Source organism: Cajanus cajan, chromosome 5 (assembly GCF_000230855.2).
Source record: "Cajanus cajan strain Asha chromosome 5, NIPB_CcT2T_4, whole genome shotgun sequence".
In the NCBI taxonomy this organism is placed as follows: domain Eukaryota; kingdom Viridiplantae; phylum Streptophyta; class Magnoliopsida; order Fabales; family Fabaceae; genus Cajanus; species Cajanus cajan.
In genome coordinates this window covers 22,203,083-22,205,889 of record NC_138521.1, presented here as the reverse complement: position 1 = coordinate 22,205,889, position 2,807 = coordinate 22,203,083, and the positions used below count along the sequence as shown (strand labels likewise).

The following is a 2,807-nucleotide window of genomic DNA, read 5'->3' as shown; positions in this document are numbered from 1 at the left end:
TGTCCACTCCGCCACCTCGACCTCGCATCAAAGCTCACCGCCCATCACCTTCACTGACGACGACTACGTTGGCGTCAGCCCCAACCAGGATGATCCGATGGTCATCTCCGTGGAGGTCGCCAATTGGGAGGTCCACAAAACGTTGATCGACCAAGGGATCTCGGATGACGTTCTCTATTGGCCGACGTTCCTCAGGTTAGATATCCCTCATTCTCTTATCCAACCTCACACAGAGCCCCTAGTCGGTTTTGCAGGAGAGCGAGTACACACTCGGGGATACGTGGACCTACTGAAAACTTTCGGAACCTCTCCTCCCACAAGGAGAATTATGGTCCGATACCTCCTCGTAGAAGCTAACACGTCCTACAACATTATTATTGGAAGGCTGACGCTGAACCAACTCGGAGTAGTGGTGTCTACCCCACATCTCACCATGAAGTTCCCAGGGAGTGATGGTTTGATCATCTCTATCAAGGTGAACCAGAAGACTGCTCGGCAATGCTACGCCGAAAGCCTGAAAATCTATCCGTCCGGTGGGTGTTGCAAGAATGATCCATGCATAGTAGCTCACATCACCCATGTGGATATCACTGACCTCGATCCGAGGTCCGACTCCCATGATGAATGACCAAGTCCCATTGACGAGCTCGACGACCTCCAGATCGGGAAGCTCCCTGGGCAATGCACGAAAATCAACAAGCAGCTGAATTTGGAGTTGCGGCAACAACTTGAAACAGAGATTTCCAAGAATGCTGACCTCTTTGCATGGTCCAGCACCGACATGCCAGGTATAGATGCTGACTTCATCTGTCATAGGTTGGCATTCCACAAGGAGGCAAAGCCTGTAGCCTAGAGGAAGAGAAAGGTTGGTGGCGAAAGACGGGAGGCCATCATCACCGAGATGCAGAAGTTACTGAATGCCAGCTTCATCCGTGAAGTCAGATACACCATTTGGCTGGCAAACGTGGTGTTGGTGAAAAAGAATTCGGGGAAGTGCTGCATGTGCGTCGACTACACCGACCTAAACAAAGCATGCCCCAAAGACTCGTACCCCTTGCCGAGCATCGACAGGCTGGTCGACGGAGCATCCGGGCACGCCCTCCTCAGTTTTCTTGATGCTTACTCTAGGTACAACCAGATCATGATGTACCCACCAGATGAAGTGCACACGTCATTCATCACCGATCATGCCAATTACTGCTACAGAGTGATGCCCTTCGGCCTAAAATTTGTAGGGGCCACTTACTAGCGATTGATGGACAAGGTCTTCCACCAGCAGATCGGGAGGAACATGGAGGTCCACTTACTAGCAGGGCCCATCTTCATCCTCCTGCGTAAGCCACAAAATTTTGAATGGACGGACCAGTGCGAAGAGGCTTTCAAAAGCTTCAAAGCCTTCCTCACAACCCCGCCAATCCTACAGAGACCGGACCACAAAACTAACCTCCTCCTCTACTTGGCTGTAGCAGAAAGCGCCATCAGCAAAGTGATAGTACAGGAACACCGAAAAATGCAGACGCCAATCTACTTCATCAACTGAGTACTCCAAGACGCGGAGAAGCGGTACCAGATGATCGAGAAGCTGGCGCTGGCACTTGTCACCGCAGCTCGGCGCCTCCGACTCTACTTCCAGAGTCACAAGGTGATAGTCAATACCGACTATCCAATAAAACAAATCCTGAGAAAGCTGGAGCTCGCCGGACGAATGATTGCGTGGTCAGTCGAGTTGTCCGAGTTTGACATCCAGTACGAGAGTCGTGGCGCTTTGAAGGCTCCATGCTTAGCTGACTTCGTGGCCGAACTGACGCCAACCTCGACCGATGAACCACAGGTATGCACTTTGTATGTTGATGGGTCTTCCAACTCTAAAGGTGGTGGTTCAGGAATCATCTTGGAGAGACCAAATCAGGTCACTTTGGAGCAATCCCTCAAGTTCAGCTTCAAGGTAACCAACAACCAGGCGGAATATGAGGCGCTTCTCGCAGGGCTAAGGCTGGCTCGTGACCTTGGGGCACGAAAATTGAGTTGCAACAGCGACTCAAAACTCATGGTAGAACAGCTCAGCGGAACATACCAGGCCAAGGACACTCTCCTGCAACGGTATTTCCATATGGCATCACAATAGATCTTGTCCTTTGACGAATTCACTATACATCATATACCGCGAGAACAGAACACCAGGGCTGACCTCCTATCAAAACTCGCTAGCACCAAACGCCCTGGACAACATCGGACCATTATCTAGGAAATCTTGCATTCACCTAGCCTAGACGACAAGGTCGTCAATACCAACAACAATGAAGACCAGGGATGGATGACAGGCATCTGAAACTTCTTGAAGGAAGGAATTTTACCCGAGGATAAAGATGAAGCTCGGAAGATGAGGGGCAGGTCGACCAAGTTCGTAATTGTCGGAGACGAGCTGTTCAAGCGAGGCATCTCCACCCCTTTGCTCAAATGCTTGACCACACCTCAAGCCACTTATGTCATCAAAGAAATCCACCGAGGTATATGTGGTATGCATTTTGGAGCGCGCTCGATGGCGACCAGGGTACTCTGAGCTGGTTACTACTGGCCCACCTTGAAGTCGGACTGCCAAGCCTACGTGCAGAAATGCAAAGAATGCCAATAGTTCGGCAACGCACATCGATAACCACCCGAAGCTCTCCACCAGATGATGTCTCCATGGCCTTTCGCCCAATGGGGAATGGACATCCTGGGACCGATTCCCCCCGCGAAAGGTCAACTCAAATTCCTCCTGGTGGCAATTGATTATTTCACCAAATGGATCGAAGCATGCCCACTTG

At 50.9% G+C, this 2,807-nt stretch overlaps 1 protein-coding gene across 1 annotated transcript; it reads left to right on the top strand.

The window, feature by feature from the left end:
• Positions 1 to 1,570: 1,570 nt before the first annotated feature.
• LOC145957902 (uncharacterized) lies at positions 1,571 to 2,125 on the top strand. The gene has a single exon (XM_083074330.1). It carries the CDS (start codon positions 1,571 to 1,573, stop codon positions 2,123 to 2,125), a length of 555 nt encoding a protein of 184 aa, XP_082930456.1.
• Positions 2,126 to 2,807: the final 682 nt, after the last annotated feature.